General features: G+C 49.3%; 1 protein-coding gene across 1 annotated transcript; it reads left to right on the top strand.

The window, feature by feature from the left end:
* The first annotated feature begins 4566 nt into the window (after positions 1 to 4566).
* Positions 4567 to 19931, top strand: LOC144729193 (homeobox protein DLX-4-like). The gene is made up of 3 exons (XM_078609234.1): positions 4567 to 4944; positions 15541 to 15737; positions 18983 to 19931. Exons 1-3 carry the CDS (start codon positions 4713 to 4715, stop codon positions 19259 to 19261), a joined length of 708 nt encoding a protein of 235 aa, XP_078465360.1. The 5' UTR covers positions 4567 to 4712; the 3' UTR covers positions 19262 to 19931.
* The last annotated feature ends 7017 nt before the right edge of the window (positions 19932 to 26948 follow it).

Genomic DNA, 26948 nt, shown 5'->3' with positions numbered 1-26948 from the left:
AACTGAAAATGAAAACTTTCGAATCTGGGCCTCAAAAGCGAGGACAGGAGTGAGTCAAAGCGAGTTAGTGAGGCTGTGTACTCACTCTGCCGGTAAACGGTAACCGGTAACCGTTTTGAGATCCGGTTCTCGGATCCGAAAGTCTGGAACGGGGAACCGTTTCCAGTGGAATTGAGTCGGCAGATGTGGCTGTGCCCACACTTCACCCCACCACACACGGACAGAACTGCCTTAATCGTGGCGAACATTACTACGGTTGGCTACGTACGACGCGAAAGAAGTCCTACATACACACGACCCAGATTAGCACGTAGGCTTTCGCGGCCAATATTGTTCATAATTTTAGATTTTAAGCTTTCGTGACTGCAAGGATTCATACTCTTCTTGGTTCTTTCGGTAAAGTCACGTAGAATGGAAATAATAAAATAATAAAATAAAACATTATAAAATAATTCTCACGACGTTTCGGCCACAACGCAAGCAGCCGTCCTCAGGTGAAGACAGAGTCTGAATGACGACACATTCATATTTACACGATCTAACCCAAAAAAGACCCGTTATCATAGAGAAGGCCATGTTCACCGACATCTTTAAGAAAGGATGCGGCACATGGAGGATGCAGCAGAAGAGCCATTGCCCGAAACGTTGCACGGCACATTGTATATTCTACAAGGTCGTGATTTCTCTCATCTCCTCGCGTTGTGAATACACATATTAATACGTGAAAATGGATCGAGTATTTTGACAATGCAATGGAGAGCGGGAAAATAAGTATTAACATTTCATCGGTAATGTACTCTGATTAATGTAAAGGTGTGTTTGTTATCGAGGTGATGCTACTGACAAAATAAGAATAATACACAAATGCACGTCAAGTGCATGTGTGTGCACATGAAATATCTCGTTGTTAAAAACAAATTCATATACAGTAGACACAAAGACAAAGATACTTCGAACAGACTCTTGGGGTCTATGAAGGCCGGAACGGTAGACGAGGGGGTGGGTGGTGAGCACCACGCCCGACAACCTTTGTCTCCCTAGTGGCGATATTTACTGTACACCGCACCAGACACTAATTTCAGGCTGAGTCGACATAGCGGAAGCCCAGTATCGGTTTAAATCATCGTCACTGGCTGATGGTGGCCGTGAGTGGGAATCGAACTCGGGTCGCCGGGTTCATAGCGCAGCGTAGCGCTACACGCTACACTACCACTCCCCACATAATAGACGCAGATTCACTTTACAGACACGTATATATACACACAACACAGGCTGGGAGATAAACACTGGAACACAATAGCTCGCTTAGTGACTTTCACTCTTTGAATTGTGGTTATGTGTTGTCGAAGTTGTGGGATGTCTCAGACAAGTTGTGCGATTTATATATGCCGCGTCAGATGCACCACATCAGATGAGAATCAGAATTTGTATTTGTACTGGAGGAATCCGATGAGCTATAAAGCTCTTGTTTCACAGCTGTCCAGTAGGGACGGGTCACTAGGGACGGGTCACGACGTTACAACAACAAACAACACAAAAACACGACAAGATGGCAACGTATAGGAAAGATAAAGAAATTACATAAAAAACACGTTTTTTATTTTACCAGGTAAAGCCCACTAAAGCTCTTAGCTTCTTTTTCAGAACCGACCTGGCCACAAATGATGGCTCAACAAAGTGGCGCATGACGTGGAAATGTTTCGCAGCCAAATAATCTAAAGGCATGTTTCTAAATGTGGAGGGAAAAACCGGAGGACCCGGAGAAAGAAACCACGCGACCACGGGGTGAGAGAGACATGAAAACTCCAAATACCGCAAACCATGCGAGGTAGTTAACATCTCGCCACCGTGACGCCCCTTAAATAAAAAAAGTATAAAGTTAAAATTATGGTCCACGGATCGTTTGTCCCACAGCTGCACAGAGGCCCGAATTCTCAGTGATGGTTCGGTTCAGGCTCGGCTCAGGCTCAAGGGAACCGGCTCAAAACCACGCACTGAACTTGAGCCGGCTCTGAGCGTGTGGCTCCAGCCACGCCGAGGATTTCCCCGAGCCGAGCACTGAGCCAAGCCATGGGTGAGCCGCTCACTCACGCGTCATTGGATGCAGCTCAGAATCAGAATCTGTATTTACGCTGGAAGAATCAGATGAACTGTAAAGTTCTTTTTCACAGATCTCCAGCTGAGCGGTTTAAGCGTGAATGGCGTTCGGGGCCAAGCCACATGAAGTCGGAACAGCCATCTACAGAACGTAGCCAAGCATCACTCATTTGACAACCACCGATATTCTTACTTTCAATCACCTTACAACCACCTTTAAAACTTCACTTTACAACTACCAATAACAACAAATGACCGACGGTCAAGAATAATGACGGAGCGCCACCCCCAAGGGATGAAAGGCGTCCGAGTGAATGTCCACCGAGGAGATGGAGCGATGAAATCAGCTCGTGTGCAGGTCCTGGGTGGAATGTCGCATCGCACGATTCGTGAACCACGGCGACGTTTCGGGGAGAGGGGGCTTCATCTAGCAGTGGATCGAACATGGCCGATGTTGAAAATACGTCTTCTCGTTGCGTAATTGTTTATGCGGAATGACTTGCTATTGATCGTGTCGCCTGTACTGCCACAGTGGTATAGCGCACAGACAAAGGCCCCCCGTATAGCCTGCAACAGACTGTTGGGGCAAGTGCTGTTAACGAGCACCTATGAAGGCCGGCACGGCACACGCGAGAGTCGGTGGCCAGCACCACACCCGGCCGCCTTTGTATCCCTAGTAGTCAATGTTTACACACCGCACCAGGTACTCATTTGAGGCTGAGTCGACCTAGGGGAGGCCCAGGACCGGTTCAAATATTCGTCGCTTATGCACAAACACCGCACGCGATATACTCCGCTCTTATTCCGCATTTAAACCGGCACAGCGTTTGCACTCAATTTGCCACCATCAAGATACTGCAATAAAAACACACACACACACACACCGTGACACAAAATGTTGAACAGTCGTGTTCTATGCGTGCATGTGCGTGCCTGGTTATTACCGACAGTGCATACAGCAGATGTTCTCAAATCGAGAGGCAATCTCTTACATTCGTCAAGACACCTACCATATGCACAATTGTGCGTATGGCCTATGCCACGTGGGGACAATAATCAATAATCGGATTACATTGTGTTGAACTTCAAATATTAATATTTAAATCACATTGAGATTCGTCACCCCACGGCGTATTTTTAAAATCCTTTATATTAAATTCGCTTGCTTGCTTGCGCGCCTACGACCGTGCAAATCTTTCGGTCGTTTTTTAACCCACTTCCCGTGATCCAATCGAGCTGACATTTTGCACACAGACTCGTTGTGCGTGACAATTTATTTTCGTGAAAAATTGTTTCCAAAATTTTACACTTTTTAGGTAAAATTTTTTTTATATTTAATTACCAATTGCTTAATGGTGGCAGGCAATCATCTGACCCATAGGTGGCAGACATCTCAAGCCAGAGGACGAGAGGACTCTAGCCGCCCGTTTCAAAGACCAATGTGGGTTGGGTTGTGGCCCATTGAACACACATATAAAGGATTTATAGTGAAACACTTTGTTTTTACGGGTTAATTTTTGACCTCTGCTTTCGAGCAGCAAACTGCGGGCCGGTTTACTCTTTTCGAGACTCATCAGCAGAGCGCTGCCCGATAGACGCATTCTGCTGGGTCATTTGAGTGCTCGTGGCTACAGCGTGCGCACTGCATGTATGGTTGAAACTTTTTTCGCGCCGTACGTAGCCAACCAAAACACGGGATCTGAGAGAGTCCACACGAGCCGCTCGAGAGACACGAGTCCGTAAGCACATGCGGGTACTGTAACGGTATGTTCTGGTAACGAAACACTGTCTTGTATTTTTCGATTTAAAGCTTTCGTGACTGCAGGGATTCATCTTCTTGGTTCTTTCGGTAAAGTCACGTAGAATGGAAATAATAACTGTCTTGTATGTAAGTTGAACTTCTTTCGCAGGCTACATAGCTAACCGTGCTAACCCGAGGTGCGCTTTGTTTGATCACGCATTCATTGAGTGTGATGTACACATTCGCCGAAAGACACAAATGTGAAGATGATGGTGGAGCCAAGTGATGGGTGACGAACGAGGTGATGGGGAGAGAGAGAGAGAGAGGGGGGGCTTACGGGCGGAGGGGTGTGATGATGATGATGATGATCGTGGTGGGCGGGTGAAGGGGGCCTCCTCGGTGGGAGGAGGAAGAGGAGCAGAGGAGTAGAGGGGGTCGAGGTTGGATCCCCGCTCTCGTGCCCCGCATATAGGAGGCGCTGATGCCGCACGAGCTCACGGAGCCGCGTAAATCCGCCTCCTCGGATCCTCCTCGGTGCCTCCCGCTCCTCCTCCTGCTGCTGCTGCTGCTCTTGCGACGGCGTCGTCCAGGGCCGCTTTATCCGGGTCCCTGCTGCCCGATGCTGCAGCTGCTGCTGCTGCCGCTGCTCTTTTGATTCCGATCCAGTCGTTGCTGCTGCTGCTTCTAATTCTGCTGTTGCTGCTGCAGCGGCCACTGTTCTGATTTAGCTCCTGTTGCTTTGCTACCCGTTGTTATTACTTTTCATTTCTCTCCTGTTGATCCCGCTGCTATTTTCCTTCTTCTTTTGCTTGCCGCTGCTGCTGCCGCTGCTGCTGCTGCTGCCCGGTGGGGGCACGCATGGCCCCCGTGTGCCATGCAGACGCCGCACCACTACGAGGCGCCCCCGCTCCCCCCGCGCCTCCTCAAGACCGGCCCCCCCGGGTTCGCGGAGCAAGACGCCCGCCACGGGGCTCCGCACGGGGGGCCCCTCGGCGCCTCGGGGTACCCGGGGAGACTCCGCGCCGAGTCGGGAGCGGGGAACTTTTCACAGCCCCTGCCGCCCTACCAGCTGAGCGGACGAGGGGCCGAGCCGCGGCCCGGGGAAGGTGCGTCAGAGCGGATTACCCTGGGAGCTCACCCGTGTCTCTCTCTCACCCGTGTCTCTCTCTCACCCGTGTCTCTCTCTCACCCGTGTCTCTCTCTCACCCGTGTCTCTCTCTCACCCGTGTCTCTCTCTCACCCGTGTCTCTCTCTCACCCGTGTCTCTCTCTCACCCGTGTCTCTCTCACCGTGACTCTCTCTCTCACCCGTGACTCACTCTCTCACCCGTGTCTCTCTCTCACCCGTGTCTCTCTCTCACCCGTGTCTCTCTCACCCGTGTCTCTCTCACCCGTGTCTCTCTCACCCGTGACTCTCTCTCTCACCCGTGACTCTCTCTCTCACCCGTGTCTCTCTCATCCGTGTCTCTCTCTCACCCGTGTCTCTCTCTCACCCGTGTCTCTCTCTCACCCGTGTCTCTCTCTCACCCGTGTCTCTCTCTCACCCGTGTCTCTCTCTCACCCGTGTCTCTCTCTCACCCGTGTCTCTCTCTCACCCGTGACTCTCTCTCACCCGTGTCTCTCTCTCACCCGTGTCTCTCTCTCACCCGTGTCTCTCTCACCCGTGTCTCTCTCACCCGTGTCTCTCTCACCCGTCTCTCTCTCTCACCCGTGTCTCTCACCCGTGTCTCTCTCTCACCCGTGTCTCTCTCATCCGTGACTCTCTCACTCGTGTCTCTCTCACCCGTGACTCTCTCACCCGTGTCTCTCTCACTCGTGTCTCTCTCACTCGTGTCTCTCTCACCCGTGACTCTCTCACCCGTGTCTCTCTCACTCGTGTCTCTCTCACCCGTGACTCTCTCACCCGTGTCTCTCTCACTCGTGTCTCTCTCACTCGTGTCTCTCTCACTCGTGTGTCTCTCATCCGTGACTCTCTCACCCGTGTCTCTCTCATCCGTGACTCTCTCACCCGTGTCTCTCTCACTCGTGACTCTCTCACCCGTGACTCTCTCTCACTCGTGTCTCTCTCATCCGTGACTCTCTCACCCGTGACTCTCTCACCCGTGTCTCTCTCACTCGTGACTCTCTCACCCGTGACTCTCTCTCACTCGTGTCTCTCTCATCCGTGACTCTCTCACCCGTGTCTCTCTCACCCGTGACTCTCTCACCCGTGAATCTCTCACCCGTGACTCTCTCACCCGTGTCTCTCTCACCCGTGGCTCTCTCTCACCCGTGTCTCTCTCTCACTCGTGTCTCTCTCTCACTCGTGTCTCTCTCTCTCACTCGTGTCTCTCTCTCACCCGTGACTCTCTCATCCGTGACTCTCTCACCCGTGTCTCTCTCACCCGTGTCTCTCTCTCTCACCCGTGTCTCTCTCTCACTCGTGTCTCTCTCTCTCACTCGTGTCTCTCTCTCACCCGTGACTCTCTCATCCGTGACTCTCTCACCCGTGTCTCTCTCACTCGTGACTCTCTCACCCGTGACTCTCTCTCACTCGTGTCTCTCTCATCCGTGACTCTCTCACCCGTGTCTCTCTCACTCGTGACTCTCTCACTCGTGACTCTCTCACCCGTGAATCTCTCACCCGTGTCTCTCTCACTCGTGTCTCTCTCACTCGTGTCTCTCTCACTCGTGACTCTCTCACCCGTGACTCTCTCTCTCACTTGTGACTCTCTCACCCGTGACTCTCTCACCCGTGACTGTCTCACTCGTGTCTCTCTCACTCGTGACTCTCTCACTCGTGACTCTCTCACTCGTGTCTCTCTCACTCGTGACTCTCTCACCCGTGTCTCTCTCACTCGTGTCCTTCTCACCCGTGACTCTCTCACTCGTGACTCTCTCACCCGTGACTCTCTCACCCGTGTCTCTCTCACTCGTGACTCTCTCACTCGTCTCTCTCACTCGTGTCTCTTTCACTCGTGTCTCTCTCACTCGTGACTCTCTCACCCGTGTCTCTCTCACTCGTGTCCTTCTCACCCGTGACTCTCTCACTCGTGACTCTCTCACCCGTGACTCTCTCACCCGTGACTCTCTCACCCGTGTCTCTCTCACTCGTGACTCTCTCACCCGTGACTCTCTCACTCGTGTCTCTCTCACTCGTGTCTCTCTCACTCGTGACTCTCTCACTCGTGACTCTCTCACTCGTCTCTCTCACTCGTGTCTCTTTCACTCGTGACTCTCTCACCCGTGACTCTCTCACCCGTGACTCTCTCACTCGTGTCTCTCTCACTCGTGACTCTCTCACCCGTGTCTCTCTCACTCGTGTCTCTCTCACCCGTGACTCTCACCCGTGTCTCTCTCACTCGTGTCTCTCTCACTCGTGACTCTCTCACCCGTTACTCTCTCTCACTCGTGACTCTCTCACCCGTGACTCTCTCACCCGTGACTCTCTCACTCGTGTCTCTCTCACCCGTGTCTCTCTCACTCGTGTCTCTCTCACTCGTGTCTCTCTCACTCGTGTCTCTCTCACTCGTGTCTCTCTCACTCGTGACTCTCTCACCCGTGACTCTCTCTCACTCGTGACTCTCTCACCCGTGACTCTCTCACCCGTGTCTCTCTCACTCGTGTCTCTCTCACTCGTGTCTCTCTCACTCGTGACTCTCTCACCCGTGACTCTCTCACTCGTGTCTCTCTCACTCGTGACTCTCTCACCCGTGACTCTCTCACCCGTGACTCTCTCACCCGTGACTCTCTCTCACTCGTGACTCTCTCACCCGTGACTCTCTCACCCGTGACTCTCTCTCACTCGTGTCTCTCTCACTCGTGTCTCTCTCACTCGTGACTCTCTCACCCGTGACTCTCTCTCACTCGTGACTCTCTCACCCGTGACTCTCTCACCCGTGACTCTCTCTCACTCGTGTCTCTCTCACTCGTGACTCTCTCACCCGTGACTCTCTCTCACTCGTGACTCTCTCACTCGTGACTCTCTCACCCGTGACTCTCTCTCACTCGTGTCTCTCTCACTCGTGTCTCTCTCACTCGTGACTCTCACCCGTGACTCTCTCTCACTCGTGACTCTCTCACCCGTGACTCTCTCACCCGTGACTCTCTCTCACTCGTGTCTCTCTCACTCGTGACTCTCTCACCCGTGACTCTCTCTCACTCGTGACTCTCTCACCCGTGACTCTCTCATCCGTGACTCTCTCATCCGTGTCTCTCTCACTCGTGACTCTCTCACTCGTGACTCTCTCACCCGTGACTCTCTCACTCGTGTCTCTCTCACTCGTGACTCTCTCACCCGTGACTCTCTCTCACTCGTGACTCTCTCACCCGTGACTCTCTCACTCGTGTCTCTCTCACTCGTGACTCTCTCACCCGTGACTCTCTCTCACTCGTGACTCTCTCATCCGTGACTCTCTCACCCGTGACTCTCTCACCCGTGTCTCTCTCACCCGTGTCTCTCTCACCCGTGACTCTCTCACCCGTGACTCTCTCACCCGTGACTCTCTCACCCGTGACTCTCTCACTCATGACTCTCTCACCCGTGACTCTCTCACCCGTGACTCTCTCACCCGTGTCTCTCTCACTCGTGACTCTCTCACCCGTGACTCTCTCACTCGTGTCTCTCTCACCCGTGACTCTCTCACTCGTGACTCTCTCACCCGTGACTCTCTCACCCGTGACTCTCTCATCCGTGACTCTCTCACCCGTGTCTCTCTCATCCGTGACTCTCTCTCGCCCGTGGTTCTCTCACCCGTGACTCTCTCTCACCCGTGTCTCTCTCACTCGTGTCTCTCTCACTCGTGACTCTCTTACCCGTGACTCTTTCACCCGTGACTCTCTCACCCGTGACTCTCTCATCCGTGACTCTCTCACCCGTGACTCTCTCACCCGTGACTCTCTCACCCGTGACTCTCTCACCCGTGACTCTCTCACCCGTGACTCTCTCACCCGTGACTCTCTCATCCGTGTCTCTCTCACCCGTGTCTCTCTCGCCCGTGACTCTCTCGCCCGTGACTCTCACCTGTGCGGTTGCCTGTTGCTCATAGATGTGCTATTTCCCGCAGTGTTGCCTGAACTCTTAGCTGTCGTTCTTAACTGCGGGGTTACCTGGACTCTTACCTATGGGTTTATCTGGTTGCGTGTCGTGCCACATGTGTCTCTTACATAGGATATTATTGGGCCTCTAACCAAACCTGTCCCTTCAAACTGTTGTATCCATACCTGTGATGTCACATGGGCTCTTACCTGTTGCTACCTGGGCGTAATATTACTGTGGCGTTCATTGCCCTCTTTCCTGGGTCCTCAGACGTATGCTGACCTTCGCTCGTACAAGCGATGTTACTTGTAAAGTTATCTGTGCTCTTACCTATTGTGTTACAAGTTAAAGTATACGTGTCATTATCTGCGGTGTGAACCGTTTTGTATACCTGCAATGCGCGGTGTTACTGATGTTAATGTGCTGCTGTTACACGTGTGTGTGTGTTTTATGCAGCGCTCTTACCGGTGAGTTTAGGTGTGTTAAATTTCGATTTAAAGCTTTCGTGACTGCAGGGATTCATATTCTTGTTTCTTTGGGTAAAGTCACGTAGAAGGGAAATAATAAAATAATAGATTTTAAACATAATTAAATTCTGACGACGTTTCGGCCACAACGCAAGCAGCCGTCCTCAGGTGAAGAACAGAGCTGTCGGAAAGCTCAGCTTATTGTAGAGTATATTCAGTACATTGATTATATTGATGTAGTTTATACCTAGTTTTTTCACATCGGTTTATTGTATGGTAGTAGGGTAGAAGCAGTTCTTTAGCGTCAATATGGTAAATTCCTTTGTTGATATGTAAACTCCTTTGTCAAGGCGCTCTGCTTCTCCCACCCAGCTGAAAATACGCTGCCAAGCTTAGCGGTGTTCATTAGGACGCTGTCTTTCCGACAGCTCTGTTTTTCACCTGAGGACGGCTGCTTGTGTTGTGGCCGAAACGTCGTAAGAATTTAATTATGTTTTATTATTATTATTTTATTATTTCCCTTCTACGTGACTTTACCGAAATATCCAAGAATATGTAGGTGTGTTGTTACCCGGGCTATTACCTGCTCTTTTACCTGTGCTATTACAAGACTTGTGGACCATACTTTTACCAATGTTATATATTACACGCGCAGCGCTCTCACATGTAGCGCTCACCCGTGGCTCTCACCTGTAGCAGTTAACTGAGCTGTCAGTTGCAGAGTTATCTCGACTCTTACCTGTGATGTTACCTGTGATGTTACCTGTGATGTTACCTGTGATGTTACCTGTGATGTTACCTGCGTTCAATGCGTGATTGTTTCTTGTGCTGCTATGCTCTTACATGTGGCCCCCGTACGTGTCACTGTGTACACACATACCTGTCTTCTCTACAAGTGTTCTCTACTAGTGAGCTTAGCTGTGTTGTCGCTGCTGATGAGACGCTGTATGTTGAACCCGGTCCAGAGTTTGCGTGTGCTGGATCAATGCTGCTGCAACTCATGCGCACCCAGAAGTACCGTTTGGTCAATGGGTTGTGCTAAACATTCTTGTATGTTTCTATGTGGAAACATGTCTGCTCTCGTATTGTGTAATTACGAATAACCTAACCTGTACACATCATGAGTACGCTATTCACGGAAAGTAAAGGTGCATTTTCTTGGTTCCTTCGGTAAAGTCACGTAGAAGGGAAACAATAAAATAATAAAAATATAAAACAATTTTCTTTTTTATAAAACATTTTTTTTTCCTTCTACGTGACTTTACCGAAAGAACCAAGAATATGAATCCCTGCAGTCACGAAAGCTTGAAATACAAATATAAAGGTGCATTTGTTTATGTTTTGTCATACATGTATCTCTTGGACATGTTTACCACCGTCAGCGGGCATTTGTTGTCGTTCCCCCCGCACCTCCGATTAGCACGGTTGGCTACGTACGGTGCGAAAGAAGTCCAATATACGTACACCTCTCGCAAATGTTGTTTTCGTGGCAGGGCGAACTTGTGAAATGTCACGGTTCCGTCTCGGTTCGCGTTACGTTATACCCGTGTGGTGACTGCGTGAATATTGTAATCTAAATGCGGCAGTAAAATCGTTCGTATTACATTTTGATGGTTTTGGTTGTCGTATATGCACAGCTGTAAGTCGTTTACGGTTGCTTGTAATTACAGTTAATCGCGTCCTGTATATCGATCGGTGCGTGCCAAGTGACCGCTTTTTATCGGCTTTAGCGTCTAACTCTACGCAGGCGAATTACTCGGTTCACTGATCCGAGCGGGTCGTGAGTGCGTGAGAGTTTAGCGTGGGACTCGGAGCAATGCGGAGCTGCCCTATGAGTGTAACTATAATTATTAATCTCCGCGAAATCATTCTTGGGAGGCCAGATGAACAAAAAAGATATACCTGGTATCAGATTGCCATGCTTATAAGCCTACGCGTGACTAGAAAGTGTGCAAAAAAACAACAAAATTCCGACTTTTCAACTCTCTAGCACAGTGGTCGGCAACCGAAATTAACGAGAAGATTTGTTTGGAATACGATAACAACAAAAACATCGACTCGATATTTGAAGAGCCGCAATGCCACGTGAAGAATGTCACGAAAACTGTCCTCAAGAAGAGCCGCACGCGCCAGTCACGTGATCGTCTAGTCACTAGATCATCTCGTCACGTGATCGTCTCGTCACGTGATCGACTAGTCACGAGTTGCTCTTCATGGTCTAGAATCTATATTCTTGGTTATTTCGGTAAAGTCACGCCGAAGGGAAATAATAAAATAATATAAATATAAAACAATGTAAATTCTCACGACGTTTCGACTGCAACACAAGCAATCATCATCAGGTGTGAAATCCACAGCAAGAACATTTGAAAAATGATGATTGCTTGTGTTGCAGTCGAAACGTCGTGAGAATTTGTATTGTTTTATATTTTTTTTATTTCATTATTTTCATTATTTCCCTTCTACGTGACTTTACCGAAAGAACCCTGCAGTCACGAAAGCTTTCAATCGAAATTTAACACACCTAAACTCACCAGTAATAGCGCTGTGCAAAACACACGCACACACACACGTGTAGCAGCAGCACATTGACATCAGCTTTAAATCAAAAGTCTAGAATCTAGTCGGTGCGTTAGTTATGGCCGTATGCACCTACACGGTGGCATACGATGCCGAATGATGCTGTAGCTCTAAGCCCTCGGTAGTGCTGTACATTCATGCACACAGCACGGCCCGTGGATCTAAGTTAGTGCATTGTCATGCGACACACGACACACGAATTCGCACCAATACGGCATACGTGGGAAAGGTTGCGTGAGATACGGTAAGACAGGCCCGCGACTCGTGTCGTGTCGTGCGTGTGTCTTCTGTCCGCACGAGTGTGAAACGTGTTGGATTCAGCTTTCTCGATTGGTCTAATTTATGATGGCATCGTTCATAATTCACTATGTAACATGATTTTTGTTCCCGGGTAGTAAGTGTTATTTTCTAATTGCTTATGCTTTAAAAGTATAAAAAATGGCTATTATTTCCCACAAACTTTGCTTTTGTGACCAGGACTTTACGTGAAGGAATGACACATGCACACCACGTTGTCTCATTGAAAATAGGTAAATTTCTAAATATCACTGTCCTGGTCACAAAAGCAAAGTTTGTGGGGATTAATATCCATTTTCTGTACTTTTGAGGCATAAGCAATTGGAAAATAACACCTACATAACACTTAACTCCCAGGAACAAATTTAGTTTTTGTTACACAGCGTTATAATTGGATCTACATGGCTACTAATAACATAATAATACGAAGTAATACAATGTATACGAGAGTATGCAATGTGAATGTGCGTGTTTTATATATATCGTCTGCATGTGACGGCATCCCAACACGCAGTACGGAAACAGCGAGCATACGATTTGTATGGAGAGAGCAGCAATCAGTGATGTTCCTATGTGAGTCTGTGGACCTCTGAGCCATTGTGTTACCTACGTCAATACTCTTTGGTTCGTTCTGTAAAGTCACGTAGGTAAAAATAAATGAATAAAATATCACGACGTTTTTTTATTTATTTTTCCGTGAACAAGCCGGACACGTAATAATGATACGAACTCGGTCAATTTTGAACTGTGTCAAATCCATACTCTTTGGTTCTTTCGGTAAAGTCACGTGGGTAGAAAAAAAATAATCGATCAAACGTCGTGATGTATTATTTTTTCTACCTACGTGACTTTACCGAAAGAACCAAAGAGTATGGATTCCTGCAGTCACGAAAGCTTCAAATCAAGGTGTACCTATGTAAGTTTATCACAATGTGGATTCGTGCAGCAGCGGCGAAATGCGATCGCAGCCCAAGACGCTGCACGTCGCACTTGTTTCGCCAAGCGTGCTCATCGGAGGTGCAGAGACGGTGGGAATTTTACTGGTAGGAACCCACTGGTTCCACCAGCTCACAGGGGATTATTGTGTCCGTCCGTCCGTCGTGCAGGGAGGGGCTGGGTGAGGAGGGTGGGGAGGGGCTGGGTGAGGAGGGTGGAGAGGGGCTGGGTGGGGAGGGTGGGGCTGGGTGGGGCTGGGTGGGGAGGGGAGGGTGGGGAGGGGTTGGGTGGGGAGGGGAGGGTGGGGAGGGGCTGGGTGGGGAGGGGCTGGGTGGGAAGCGTGGGGCTGGTTGGGGAGGGGAGGGTGGGGAGAGGCTGGGTGGGGAGGATGGGGAGGGGCTGGGTGGGGAGGGTGGGGAGGGGCTGGGGAGGGTGGGGAGAGGCTGGGTGGGGGGTGGGAGGGGTGGGGCTGGGTGGGGAGGGGCTGGTCACCCCGTGGTGCCCTTATAAAACTCAACGTTTAACCTACTCTCGCCGGCTTGTGCCCGCCCTCACAGTCGGGCATATTTGCGGAATACACCACGCCGCCGTTGACCCTTGGCCATTGACCGAGCAACCCAACGTTCCTACCAGCTCCCTCCGCAGGAATGTGTTATTTATTTTATGTAGAAAAGAGATAGTCGTAGAAAGCTGGGAAAGGGGACGTGGCCTTGATCCAAGGTTTTAAGAGAGGCAGCGAGTTGACGGCAACGTATTCATTGTCAATGCAATCTTAGTACGTACAGGAATATCCGTAAAGTGAAACAACAATAGTGCTTTTTATTATGCTACCCTATATGTCTATAGTTTATCACACGCCCTGGCGAGCATAGTAATATTATCAACACTGTGCCACTGAAGTTTTTAGGTCATATTCATAGCCATGCCAATGACAAACTTGACCATTAATTCATAACTAATTTCCAGTGCTGTGATGATGATAGTGATGATGATGATAATGGTAATACCAGTGACGATGGTGGTGGTCATGGTTATGATTCCGTACGAAATAAACTTGAAATTCGGAACTGTGTATTGATGTGTTGATGATTCTTTTTTTATTTTGAGATGGGCCACAAGGATCCGACCAAATCTGTGTCATTAGGAACCCTCCACCACCCGACACGGCCACACAAATTAAATGTCACCTGTACAGGCGTTAATAACCTGCCTATTATTGTTGTAGTAAGTTGGAAAACATTTCACAACATTAGCGACGATGTATCGATGACGATTACAATTATTAGTACGATTCACGTGTACAACCAGGAAAGCCTCGCCGAGTCTCAAGACTCGTTTTCAAGAGGGTCCTGCCAAGTTTTTTTTGTTTTACAGTAGATGTACTGTGATTGCAATGTGTGATTCCAATTAAGTAACATTGTGGGTTGTTGTTTTTCTTTTAAATGTTGCAAATTTGGATCGTGACGCCGGAACACAATGGCCGATGCTTACGAATGGCTTCACGGGGGTGTTGAATGTCCACCTGTGAAGCGGACGGCGCGGTTAATACACGCGCACGATTAACCATGGCGGCCGCTGGATTCGAACAAAACGAAATACTCGCTGGACCAGTGGTTCTTAATCTGGGGTGCACGCACCCCACGGGGGTACGAGAATTTAAGTAATGAAACACAACTTACTTTACTTCATGTATGTATTAACATTATACTTTTTCTACGATTAAGAAGTAAATCAAAGGGGTGCAGGGCTGCAGTAAAGGTTCAGAACCATTGCTCTACACCAACAAGCTGCCAACGTGCTCCCGCGAGCCCGTGACGATGACAATGGGTAACGCGAATTGCGATGTTGTTGTACGGCAGCAAGAGCAGTTTGTGCAAATACAGTCGCAAGAGAGTCACACGATTGGCGCAAAGGGTCCTTCGCTGAATGAATATTGCTGATGATTACGACGATGATGATTTGATGACAACGGCGGCAGCGATGATGATGATGCAATTGCGCTAAATGAATATTGCTGATGATTACGACGATGATGATTTGATGACAACGGCGGCGATGATGATGATGATGATGATGCAATTGCGCTGAATGAATATTGCTGATGATTACGACGATGATGATTTGATGACAACGGCGGCGATGATGATGATGATGCAATTGCGCTGAATGAATATTGCTGATGATTACGACGATGATGATTTGATGACGACGGCGGCGGCGATGATGATGCAATTGCGCTGAATGAATATTGCTGATGATTACGACGATGATGATTTGATGACAACGGCGGCGGCGATGATGATGCAATTGCGCTGAATGAATATTGCTGATGATTAAGACGATGATGATTTGATGATGACGACGGCGACGGCGGCGATTATGATGATGCAATTTCGGTGGCTGCAGGTGGTGAGAAGCGGCCGTCCTTGCTGCAGGGCCCCGGATGCACGGAACGCCGGGTCGGCAAGAAGGTGCGTAAGGCGCGCAGCATCTACTCGAGCCTACAGCTGCACGCGCTCAACCGCCGCTTCCAGCAGACGCAGTACCTGGCACTCCCCGAGCGCGCCGAGCTCGCCGCATCTCTGGGACTCACGCAGACCCAGGTGATGACCTCTTCCCCCACGCCCCACAACCCATGTTTGTTTGTTTGTTGTAGTACAGAGTTAGACTGATGGCCTTTATCTAAGTTGTCTTGTGGTTGTTGTTGTTGTTGTTGTTTGACTTGCATCCCACTGGGATTTTTGCACGCAGCGTTGGTGTACGGTGCTTTTTTCTGGAATGTTTGCAGTTTTTTTCCCCTGGATTTTCAGTTTCCACAGTCACATAGTCACTTGAAGATGTTTTCTTGTTCATGTTTTTGTTTTTTGTTTGTTGCGGTTGCACCTGATTCAAGAGCCGAATGGCTCACAGGGCGATACCTAATAAATGAACTTGAACCCCTGCCCACTCTGCCTCCCCCCTGGCTTGCTCGTCATGTTTCTCATCGTCGACATCATCATCATCGGCGTCGTGATCAACATCCTCCTGGTTATCGTCACAATGGTCCTCGTTATCATCAATGTGCCCTTCGCTTTATGCTCGTTATCATCATCATCTTAAATATTTTCCTTCCTACCCCTCATTTTACGCGTAATCTTCGTCGTCATGATTATCACCATCGCCATCATCACCAGCATCAACAAAATCGCCATAATCCTCCTCGTCATCATCGTCCTCTCTCAATCACAATCATCAGTTTGTTCCTCCGCATGGGTTTAAAGTTTACCGGCTGTCTGCTAACGAGCCAACCACGAGGCTGTGATCACAGTGACAAATCCACGTGTCGTATTTACTTTGTGCTGGCGGAGTTTTCATTCAATGTCGGCAGCTTTTTAATGAGGGAGACAGATGCTTAGCTTGACACGTTTAGTGGGGGGCACCTGGGTGGGGGGGGGGGGCAGATCCTTAGCTTGAAATTAATTCCTGGGTCGTTGAAGGTGATTTATTAATTCAATGCTCTGGAGGTGGCTTCAATGTTGTCAGGCTATACATTAAAGGAGGAGGTGAGGCGTGTGGCGGCATCTTGGCACATTTTGCTCCTTGTGCAAAAAGTTGTGGGTAGGCAGGGGGGCTCGGCGGGGGGGGGGGGGGCACCTCTCCCATATTGCCCCCCATCGTTGCCACGCGCACGCTGAAGTCTCACTCAGCCAGCGTGGGAGTGGGGGGTTGCTTGCAGTGCGTGATGCCGCCCCCTGCTGCTCTGGATAAGGGCTCACACGCGCAGCCAACATCCTTCGCCCAGATAGTATGCACGTATGTTGAACTTCTTTCGCACCGTACGTAGCCAACCACCCTAATCGGAGGTTCAATTTCATTTATTGGGTATAGCCCTGTGAGTCATTCGGCTCTTGAATCGGGTGCAACCGCAACAAACAAAAAACAAATACATGAACAAGAAAACATCTTTAAGTGAATTTGTGACTAAGTGCAAACAGAACATCCAAGAAAAGACAGCAACATATTGCAGAAAAAGCACCGTACACCAACGCTGTGTGCAAAAATCCCAGTGGGATGCAAGTCAAACAACACCAACAACCACAAAACTCCGTACTGCAACAAATAAACATGGCCAAACCAAAAAACCTTTCGAAATTACCCAAATAAAGCCATGAAAGCAATGAAACAGTGATCATAGGAACTGTGATGGAATTTTCGCAATAAACGACATAAACAACATTTACTACCAAAACCCTGCAGGAGGTGCGGAGGAAGGAAAGCAATCTAAACACAAAAAGCAGTTCTAAAAAAATATTTGTTCATGTTGATGATTTAAAAGTGCATAGCTCCCAGTGGCGTCCTAATATGGGACGGAAGAGCGTTCCAGACGGCCGCAGACGCGCATATGAAAGCGCGCCATGCGGTGACCATCTTTGTTCGATGGCCAGTTAAATACCACTACGAGGATGACCAGGGTAGCACCTGGTCTGGTCACATCTCGGAAGCCAAGCAGGGTTCGAGCCTGGATATTGATTGGATGGGTGACCACCGCCACGCATAAAACAGGTGCCATAGGCTGCGGCAGGGCTGCGTAGTGGGCAGCAGAGTGCACTCCGTGAAAAATCCATTGTTGTACTGTATTATGCTGCAACGTGTATGCGCCTCGCCTTCATTAACCCGCACAGACCAGCGTGGTGAAGTATGGTACAGTCATACTGTGTGCGGAGGCCCTCATCCAGCAGTGGATTGACAACAAGGCTTTACATTTGCACGCCACAATAAGATGATGAACTTTGGCAATGCCCCGTGTATGTAAATATATTAATTGACCACGATCGTCATTCATTATCATCATGCTCAGCCGTGATAAATTCTCTGCTGGATGATGGCCTCCTCAAACAATCGCCACCTGTCACGATATTGCGATGTAGCATTCCATCCTGCGCATGAACTGATTTCATCGCTCCATCTCCGCCTAGTTTTGGGTGATGTCATTAAGTTCTCAAATCCACGTGCTCCTCTTTCTGCACCAATGCAACTTCTAGCACGCGTCTCCCCATGCTGACGTTGAGCACTTCTCAGTTTTCCTTCCAGATTTGTCGTCAACCTAATAACTGCCGATAACAGTAGCGTGACTGATACTCTAATTATGCATTTGCCCGAGGTCGGGTTCGACAGGGAAGAGTCGCCCTGCCTGCCTATAGGATGGGTTGCCCTCTGTGTTCAATGGGTGCTGGGGCTTTCTCTATCACCCTGGGGAAAGTCTTGCCCCAGGCCGTTTGGGACGCTCCGTCAGTGGAGGTTTTTATGGCTCGTCTGAAAGCACGTTTATTTTCTCTTGCGTATCCGTCTGTGCAGAGTTGTTTTCCCTCTTAGTTTTAATGTTAAGGGGTTTTTGTGTTTTATTGGGATTGTGTTGCAAAGCACTGTGAGGCCTTGCGTGAATGATGCTGTATATAAAACGAAGTCGTCTTACTTACGCTCGTTACTCTGGACGTGACAAACGCGGTGAGTTAATCATGTCGGAACGTATGTCGCTCATGGTACTGCTAACAGAGTCATGTGATGGTTTCAAGGGCTTAATCTCTCACTCCATATTTTGGAACGCTGCTAGGCTGCCATGGAGTAGGTCCCATTGGCGTAAGGCACCACCACTAGAGTAAAAGGGACAACTTTTCAACTTAACTATGCATTATTGTACCCCGCGTTCCTATAATCGGGTGAACATAGTGTATATACACATCTCACAACATGTGGCGAGATGGATGTGTCGTGCAGATAAATCCCGGAACAGCGTTCCGAACTGTTCCGGCTGAAACAAAGCACTGATATGTTTCCATTGCCTGCGGTCTCGCCCCCACGTGAGACACAGGTCAAGATCTGGTTCCAGAACAAACGCTCCAAGTATAAGAAGCTCCTCAAGCAGTCGGGAGGCTGCGGCGCAGAGACACCCGTTCCGTGGCTGAGTTCACACCCAGGAACGATCGATTACCCAGGCCCCGGCGCCTGGGACTCGCCTTTCATGGCCCCACAGACCCCGGACAAAGAGGGGTCTCCCTCGGGCCCCTACCTCTCGGCCGTGTATCCTCCACCCTGGAACAACAGCCGACCCGCGTCCCACGCCCACCATCACAACCACCACCTCGTGTGAGAGATGAACTTCCTATCGGGGGTGTTGGGGGGGGGGGCAGAGACCTCACTACTACCCAGGAGGCAACGCCCTCGGGATGATGATGAGGCGCCGAATTAAAGGGACGTGGGAGTAACCGGGATATCTCCGTGCGAAGTCTGACGATTCGGAGCAGCGATGTCGCAACACTGAGGTGGGTCTCGTGTGAACGAGGGAAAACAAGTGCTCGAGACGGAGACACGTGGAGAGAGAGAAAGAGAGACACTGAGAAATGAAGATATACATTTAGAGACAACGAGGACAGACACACCTTTTAAACTGAACTTTTTATTTTGCCAGGTAAGGCCCACTGAGCTATATGGCTCTTTTTTAGAACGAGACCTGGCTCAACGAAGTGGCTTATCGTGTGGAAATGTATAGCAGCTGAATACTCTTAAACTCGTGTTTCTAAATGTGGAGGGAAAAACAGGAGGACGCAGTGAAAAATGCATTGGACCACGAGGAGAGAGAGAGAGAGACATGCAAACTAAATATACAGCAGGCGTCAGGGTTGGGATCGAACCTACGACGTCCTGCATACCAGGAGAGGGAGTTAACACCTCGCCACCGACAAAGTGAAAAGTGCATACCTCGCTTGAGAGCAGCACGAAACGCTGAGTTTATATTTAATAAATAAAACACCATCGACATCCATTTCTTGCCACTCTGCTTCATGTCCGCGGTGGTCGATCTCTCTTGGCTGTCATTCGATCACCAGCCCCATCCACCGGCCACCATCATCCTTTATAGCCGACACCGTGCCTTGCTCAGTCCCACTTTGCCCCCCTTTAACCCGTCGTGTACGTCCCATAAATTACTGTTTTGTTCCCTGATCCACGTCCTCCACTTTGTCCCTCAAATGTTAATTTCATACCGTCTGTCCGCACTTCATTGGGAACTTTTCAGCCGTCGTAAAATTCTCAGCGGTGCCTATCATGTCTGTAATTCACGTCATATCTGGCAATAACATAATATCAATACTCGATGTTGTCTTGGTGGTTGTTCTGTGGATAAAATCGCCCGTGATAGGAATGTGGAATCCCCTTCCCCAAGTGGCTCAGGGCTGTACACATGCTCGATGGTGCTGATGAAATTTACCATCGTTAGTTTCGTTCGTTTTACCTGTCACGTTTTAACATATCTGCCTTGTCAATGTGCCTTAGTCTGACTCCGTGGCCACTTGAATACACCACGAGGCAGTGCTTCATATCCTGTACTGCAGCATAAACAAGAATGTTCAGGATTTTAGTTTTTATATATGTACGTGTGAAAACCAATACGGACGATTGTTTTCGCAATGTCTCCGCAGCTGTATGTGACGATGCAATGCAACACTTAGTGCGTGGTGATGGTGGTGTCTATTTTAACGCAGGGAATATGTGGCGTGTGTCTTGTCGTGCTGGCGCAATTGAAGACATTGATTGTGGCTTCGCAAGCACTCCGTAGTTAGGATGCCCCGTATACGATGTACATCGTCTATAACCCACAACTGTAAGACAAACTGCATCGCTATCGGTCGTGACGTTGTACGTGCAGATCGTGCGAATGAACAGCCCTTCATCGATCCACTGCTGGATGAAGCCTTCACCGCGCCGTGCGGATCGTTTTGACCATACTTCTCCACGCTCGTCAATGCGATTGCAATGCATGTACGTTGATCTCGATCTTAAATTTGGAGCTTTCGTGACTGCAGGAATTACTCTTTGGTTCTTTCGGTAAAGTCACGTATAAAGATAAAATAATAAATTAAATAATAGCATACGACGTTTCGATTGCAACACAAGCAATCATCATCAGGTATAAATGAAATAGCAACAAAAATCTAACCAGAAAACTATAGACAGACATATAAGCAGACAGATATCACCAAGATGCATAGAGAGAGAGTAACACAGGCACAGAGAGGGAGATCGTCTCTGTGGCGAGGCCTTAAATAGACAGAGGGGGGCGGGGGTGGAGAGAGGGAGGGGTTAGAGACAACATTGACATGTCAATGAGTACGGCGACGCGTGGTCAATTACGCAAGCTTGAACATTAGGAAAGAGGGAGAAAGAACACACTAAATTAAATAACCTAGCAAAATATCGAAATGAAACGTCGTATGCTATTATTTAATTTATTATTTTATCTTTATACGTGACTTTACCGAAAGAACCAAAGAGTACGTTGATCTCGTTTTGTTGAACTCGTTTCGCACCGTACGACTGCCAACCGCTGTTCATCGGAGGTGCGTCGGGGTGGAAGGCACCAGGAGCGCAGAATGTGGGTTGATGCGCGTACGCCACGGCATGTTGCAGCACTGCCCCCTGCCGCACACCACGTAGATCCGTGGCGCGTCTGGGGGGTCACGGTGTCGAATCGTCCACGCCGCGATTCACATAAATGGTCAGCGCCAAATCGCCGCGCCCGTTGGCGGATCTCACAAGTGTTGCGAAACTCCCTTCCCGTTGATTGTGCGTCGTATACCCCGGGCTCGCCAGGAAAATGCAGCGCAGCAAAACGTGGACCCGACGCATGTTTGTACGTTGAACTTCTTTCGCACCGTACGTAGCCAACCGCGCTAAATCGGAGCGTGCGGGGTTAGGGCAACGCGCAGAACACAAAAAAGCAGTGCGAAAGAAACGAATTTCCGTCTATATGGGATGGAGTGTTTCCCCCTCGCACGCGCGGGCTTTCTCCGGACGCTCCGGATTCCTCCCTCGCGTAAACACTCATTAATTGGCCGATAACACCTTGAACTATATCGAGAGAACTGCAGAGCTTGGGGCAGTTATTGGCGCTTGCTCGCTGCGTTGCTGCTGCCTTTCCTGCTTGCCTTTGGCTCCTTGTGTCCTCTCTCTTGTGGAGAGAGTGGATAATACTGTGCGGAAGCGCGTTACAAGTTAACGTTAAAATTATATTCGGCGAGGGACCCTGTCCATTTGAATCGAAGGCCGGCGAGGTTAGCAGGCATGATTCTGAATCCACGAAAGTCTGGTTACGTGTATCTCCTTGATGTATTTTCTGGTTGCACGGCGCGTTGCCTGTTCACTAACTTGAATTTCGCACCGCCCATTAGCACGGTTGGCTACGTACGGCGCGAAAGAAGTTCAACGCGAATGCTGCAACATACGTCGGTGCCTTGCAGAAGCACGTGGCGCGAAGCGTCGGACAATGGCACGCGGCTCAATGCAGGGGTCGACAACCAGCGCCTCCAGTGGCCGCATGCAGCTATTTGGCGGTCCCCTAGCGGGCAGTCGTTTAAAAACAAACAAAGCGTGAGTCTTAAACGTAAAGATAATAGCTTAAATATGGCAGGGAATGGGGTCACTGTGGAATGTGTTTGGTGACAATAAAATGTACAACAGCCAAACTGCGTTGTTAGAAAATAACTAAGGGGGTGTGGGGGGGTCAGAGTGTGTGTTGTCATTTGCTGTATACCCGCTGCTGTGTTTGTGTACGTGTTGTACAAGTAGCTCCCACGTGTGATGCGTCTCTCGAACTATTTTGGTCAAAATGAGAAAAAAATCCTTCTTCATCATCATCATCTTTATCATCATCTTTATCATCCTCATCATCCTCAACTTCTTCATCTTCATCATCGAAAGGTTGCCGACCCCTGGCCTCACGACAGCAAAGTCGATGTCGCGTTGTCTCCGCATTTGCCTGAAACGCTCCGTGGCCCCGGCAGTGCCGTGTCCGCCTGTCGACGCTCCACGCGACGCCGCGGCCTGGCGAGTGATCGGTTGTCGCGCGCCACTCCGGGGTCCACAATAAACTCTCGTGGAACTGGTCGCCGTGTCGCCGCGTGGCCTGCGATGATTCTCCGTGTCGCGCACACGACGGCGACACCGACTACGGACTGCTCTTGATTTCACCAGGTAAGGCTCACTCGAGCGGCGTTGCTCTTTTTCGGAAGCGACCCGGCAGTCACAAATGACAGCTCGACGAAGTGGCCCATCACCGTGTAACGACTCCGACGACAACTTAATAAGAAGAGCCACGTTCATTTAAAGACTTCCACAACAAGGGACCCTAGGCTTCGGTCTTGTCTTCCTGCTTGTATCTTCCTCCGAACCTCCCCACTCCTCGTGCTCTCCCCTTATAGATCCCTCAGCTCCCTTTCTCGAACCTTTTTGTCCTTCTTGACGTAAAGCTTTCGTGACTGTAGGAATTTATATTCGTTGGGTCTTTCGGTAAAGACACGGAGGTAGGTGTTTTGTTATTTTCTTTGAACCGACCTACGTGACTTTACCGAAAGACCCAAAGAATACTTATTGTCCTTGTTTTTTACCTTTAGTCAATCGCTGTCTATTCTCTTAACTGATCCTTTTTATTTCGCCGTTTTCTCGTTCAATCCTTATTCTCCAATACCTTTAAAATTCTGCCTCCCGACCAATCACCGTGGAGGCCTCTTTCTTCAGATCGGAGATATTTGTTTACTTTTAAGTAGCCGTTAGGCTGGATATGGCTTGGGGTAAAATTTTCGGTCATCACAATCGTGTGGGAATGTATAGTAAACCAACCACGCTAAACGCACCTTGAATATAAACGTGGAGGGGAAAACCCCGGAGTACCCGAAGACAAATCCACGCGGCCACGGGGAGAGAGACACGCAAACTCCAAATATACAGGCGTCAGAGTCGGGATAGAACCCACGACCTCCTGTATACCAGGCGAGGGGGTTAACATCTGGCCGCCATACGCTGACAGTCACCGCGCGGCTATCCACTGATAGGAATTGAACACGCGGCGACATTGGAGTGCGAGGCATTGCCATTCACTTGTGACCATTTCTTACCATCAACAAACCGTGGCCATGTGTTGTGTATTTACAAAGTGACAGTGATTTACTGCTCGCATGAGCATGAAAGCATTGGTGTTCATCTCCTGTTTGCAGTTCTGAACGAGTGGTGGGCATTCCTCATTCCTTTGCTGGGAGCGAGTCTCTTCCTAGCAGCGATCTTCACTAATTTCAGTGTGAGAGCAGTCAAGCATTGGAAACCATTGAGTTTGACAGCATGATGTGGGGTGTCATGTGACCTTTTTGCCAATATGAAAAATAAGAAAAGGGTTTATCCTTTCTGGCAATAAAACAGGAGGCGTCAAGATATTAAAACACCTAAAAGATGCCTTTCGCAAGGAATCACGTCTGCATTAAGCACACGAACTCGTGGTGAACATGCAAACGAACATGCTCTGATAACACTGGTGTACAGCCAAAATGCTTCCGAAATAAATGTAGTCAAACTTTACTAATTCTGGATCACTGAGAATGAAAATGATGCTTAAAATTGTTGATTGGCTCTAGTTTTCAGATATGCTAATCGGGTCAGTATATACGACTCTTGACTTGTAGGGTCATATACAAGATCGCCTGCCTCTGCCACGATGCCTTCACATCTGCCTGCCCGCCGTACCTTTCTTCATTATTGACAACTTGCAGCTCAGCACACGGCAGATGCCTGAGCAGCGCGACTCACGACCTCCTCTTGATACCAAGATCCAGGATGGTCATCACGTCTATGCGCCGCTTCTCGGTGGCAGCCCCAACAGTCTGGAGCGCTATCCCTCTGCACATTCGCAGCATCACCTCAATCGCCTCCTTCAAGAGACACGTAAAAACTCACCTCTATAACCACGTGCTTTCGAGCGACTCTGAGCTTGGCTCCGCGCCTCTGAGTTGCGGCCGTTACGTCCGCAAATTTGCGCGCGTTATAAATTGCATTATTATTATAAAAAGAAGGGATCTCAATTTAAACCATAAATTACTAAAATACATCTTTGACTGGATCTATGAATACATCTATGAATGATGCTATCTTAACCTGGTATTGCGTCATACATGATATGAATTGCATTGTTATTCCTAAAAACCATGGATGATGCAATCATATCTAGGCTTACATCCCTCTGCTGAACAAATTGCCCTACAGTATATCAGCTCTATATTATATGGCATTGTCTTTGAAACTGATTGGCCTTCACCAGAGACAGCCTTCTTTATGGTCTTGTCTCACCATTGTCAGACCAGAGAAAGCCAAACGGCGAGCAGTACAAAGACAATGCACGTATCAGAGTTGATGTATTCGAGCTCGTGGTGTTATCACATTCGTGTATTGTCGGGAGCCGCACTGAAGGCCACTAGGGGCCGCCAGTGGTCCGCGAGCCTTGCAATGAAGAAAACCGCTTCATTAGAGATTAGCCACGATTGACTTCCCCACAAAGTGGTACTCGTTTTATCGACCCCTAGAGGAAGGGATGATGGGTCGAGTTGAAGTCGCAGCCTTCCGATCGCGAGCTGCTCCCGATGCCGCTGGTACGACATTGCGTTCAACAACGTAGGTACGCAGTTGTCGTTGTCATCATCAACCATAATCAATCCACTGCTGGATGATGGACTCCCCAAGCCGACGCCGTTTCTCACGGTCCCAGCGCTGTCATAATCCAACACCGAGCAGCTGCACTCGAGCCACTTTCATTGCTCCATCTCTGCGGTGGACGTCCGAATCTTCCACCCCTCCCCCACCACCCCCCACGGGCATTGAACGTCGTCGTATTCATTGTTTAATTAGTTGAGCGTAGCTGACAGCATGTGCGTGAAGAGCGTTGCACAGGTTGGTCCAGATGTCTTGTGGCCCGCAATTAATCGATCCCTGGAGACATCGCAGCGACGCACTCAGCTGCTCCCGACGCGGCTATCCGGGCTTGACCACCTGAATGTGAAATTCCAGTCGGTGCTCTGCATCTATACACGAGCAGTAATCCCAAGCCCACAGGGGATTATTGTGTCCGTCCGTCGTGCATCACAAACTGGGAGGGGTGGGGCTGGGTGGAGAGGGGAGGGTGGGGAGGGGCTGGGTGGGGAGGGGAGGGTGGGGAGGGGCTGGGTGGGAGAGGTGGGGCTGGGAGGGGAGGGGCTGGTCACCCCGTGGTGCCCTTATAAAACTCAACGTTTAACCTACTCACGCCGGCTTGTGCCCGCCCTCACAGTCGGCCATATTTGCGGAATACACCACGCCGCCGTTGACCCTGAATATTGACCGAGCAACCCAACGTTCCTTCCAGCTCCCTCCACAGGAATGTGTTTTAATTTCTTCCTACGTGACTTTACCGAAAGAACCAAAGAGTAATTCCTGCAGTCACGAAAGCTTCCAATCTAGATATTAATTTCTGTTTTAAATTAACCTTACTTCAAGACAAACATTCAGTTTTATGGAATTGAATGGAGGGGGGAGGGGGGGTCACAAGGCATCTGGACCACCCTGTAGATTGAGTTGATTTGATTTGTAACGCGGATGGTGGTCCCGTTCAGGCAGTTTCCTGCCAGGCTCTTTAACAATGGGGATCTGTGGTGCGTAGGCACAGCAGAAGGGACGACAAAGTACAATAGCATGGAGTTTGTCTTACAGGTGTTGGTTATAGACGATGTACATTGTATAGGGCAGGGGTCCCCAAGCCCCGGGCCGCGGACCGGTATTGGTCCGTGGCCTGTTAGGAACCGGGCCGCACAGCAGCAGGAGGTGAGCGGTGGGCGAGCGAGCGAAGCTTCGTCATCTGTATTGACAGATGAAGCGTCATCATCTGCATTGACAGATGATGAAGCGTCATCATCTGCATTGACAGATGATGAAGCTTCATCATCTGTATTGACAGCCGCTCCCCATCGCTCGCATTGCCGTCTGAGCTC

This window comes from Lampetra planeri, chromosome 31 (genome assembly GCF_965212315.1).
Source record: "Lampetra planeri chromosome 31, kcLamPlan1.2.h2, whole genome shotgun sequence".
Classification (NCBI taxonomy): Eukaryota; Metazoa; Chordata; class Hyperoartia; order Petromyzontiformes; family Petromyzontidae; genus Lampetra; species Lampetra planeri.
Note: the sequence above shows the minus strand (reverse complement) of the source record. Positions and strands in the feature narration are given on the sequence as shown.